The sequence below is a fragment of the Rana temporaria genome, chromosome 12 (assembly GCF_905171775.1).
Source record: "Rana temporaria chromosome 12, aRanTem1.1, whole genome shotgun sequence".
Taxonomy (NCBI): Eukaryota; Metazoa; Chordata; class Amphibia; order Anura; family Ranidae; genus Rana; species Rana temporaria.
The window spans coordinates 148349015-148351121 of record NC_053500.1 but is presented as its reverse complement, the minus strand read 5'-3'; the positions used below and the strand labels follow the sequence as shown (position 1 = coordinate 148351121).

Genomic DNA, 2107 nt, shown 5'->3' with positions numbered 1-2107 from the left:
TCCGGCAAAGGAGCATGGTGCGGCTCGAGGTTCCCATCTCCGGCGGCTCCGGCAAAGGAGCGTGGTGCGGCTCGAGGTTCCCATCTCCGGCGGCTCCGGCAAAGGAGCGTGACCGCCAAACATGCAGAATGGAAAAAATTGTTTTGTTTCATTTCAATTCATTAATTAACAAATTTTGTTTAAGTTTAAACCTCTTTGTGCCTCCCGGCCCTTTAAGAGGTTTATGAGGCAGGGCGGGGCTTAAGATCACGTGACCTCAGTGATTGGCTGTCAACGGCGGTCAGGTGATCCAAAAAGCTTTTTGTTAGGCTCCGGTAATGGTGCCGGGAGCGTGCAGCGTGTGCGTATTGACAGAAATTCACCCAAATATGCGGCCTCTGTACACCAAGGACCAGGCCCCGAGAGGCCGGCACCAAGGACTGGGCCCCGAGAGGCCGGCACCAAGGACCAGGCCCCGAGAGTCCGGCACCAAGGACTGGGATCTGAGGCCGGCACCAAGGACCAGGCCCCAAGAGTCCGGCACCAAGGACCAGGCCCTGAGAGGCCGACACCAAGGACCAGGCCCCCGAGAGGCCGGCACCAAGGACCAGGCCCTGAGAGTCCGGCACCAAGGACCAGGCCCCGAGAGGCCGGCACCAAGGACCAGGCCCCGAGAGGCCGGCACCAAGGACCAGGCCCTGAGAGTCCGGCACCAAGGAACAGGCCCCGAGAGGCCGGCACCAAGGACCAGGCCCTGAGAGTCCGGCACCAAGGACCAGGCCCCGAGAGGCCGGCACCAAGGACCAGGCCCCGAGAGGCCGGCACCAAGGACCAGGCCCCGAGAGGCCGGCACCAAGGACCGGGCCCTGAGAGGCCGGCACCAAGGACCAGGCCCTGAGAGGCCGGCACCAAGGACCAGGCCCCGAGAGGCCGGCACCAAGGACCAGGCCCCGAGAGGCCGGCACCAAGGACCAGGCCCTGAGAGGCCGGCACCAAGGACCAGGCCCTGAGAGGCCGGCACCAAGGACCAGGCCCTGAGAGGCCTACACCAAGGACCAGGCCCTGAGAGGCCTACACCAAGGACCAGGCCCCGAGAGCCGGTACCAAGGACCAGGCCCTGAGAGGCCGGCACCAAGGACCAGGCCCCCGAGAGGCCGGCACCAAGGACCAGGCCCCCGAGAGGCCGGCACCAAGGACCAGGCCCCGAGAGGCCGGCACCAAGGACCAGGCCCTGAGAGGCCGGCACCAAGGACTGGGCCCCGAGAGGCCAGCACCAAGGACCAGGCCCTGAGAGGCCGGCACCAAGGACCAGGCCCTGAGAGGCCGGCACCAAGGACCAGGCCCTGAGAGGCCGGCACCAAGGACCAGGCCCTGAGAGGCCGGCACCAAGGACCAGGCCCCCGAGAGGCCGGCACCAAGGACCAGGCCCTGAGAGGCCGGCACCAAGGACCAGGCCCTGAGAGGCCGGCACCAAGGACCAGGCCCCCGAGAGGCCGGCACCAAGGACCAGGCCCCCGAGAGGCCGGCACCAAGGACCAGGCCCCAAGAGGCCGGCACCAAGGACCAGGCCCTGAGAGGCCGGCACCAAGGACCAGGCCCTGAGAGGCCGGCACCAAGGACCAGGCCCTGAGAGGCCGGCACCAAGGACCAGGCCCCTAGAGGCCGGCACAAAGGACCAGGCCCCCAAGAGGCCGGCACCAAGGACAAGCCCAGGGGCTGGACGAAATGCGCCAGTGGGGCAAAACGCGTCATTGAAGTGGCCTGGTTCGAGCCAACCTGAAGCTCCTTTCATTCTTCCGACATTCAGGTCTCGTTGGTGTTCAGCGTTTGGGGTTCTTACTGTCGTTGATTCTCAGGGCTCCTTTACACTTGCAGTTATAAGGTGATAAAAATACAAAGTTAGCCACGTCTTTACCCTCCCCCTCCAAACTGCAAAGGAAGCCCATGGGGTGTTCATGATGCCAATGTCACCCATTCATTGGAACGTGCTCTTAATGCCCCGCAACCACGTGCAGTGCGCGGAGCTGCAGCATGTTGGCGCTCCATTTATGGCTTCCTATTGCCTCCTCAGCGCCTCTGAAAAGAGATCTGAACGTGGATCGCTTTTCAAAGTCCAAGCATTTTAGCC

At 64.1% G+C, this 2107-nt stretch overlaps 1 protein-coding gene across 1 annotated transcript; it reads right to left on the bottom strand.

The window, feature by feature from the left end:
- Nucleotides 1-358: 358 nt before the first annotated feature.
- On the bottom strand, nucleotides 359-1771 carry LOC120918399 (decreased expression in renal and prostate cancer protein-like). The gene has a single exon (XM_040329944.1). The coding sequence runs from the start codon at nucleotides 1769-1771 to the stop codon at nucleotides 359-361; it is 1413 nt and encodes a 470-aa protein (XP_040185878.1).
- Between the last annotated feature and the right edge of the window lie 336 nt (nucleotides 1772-2107).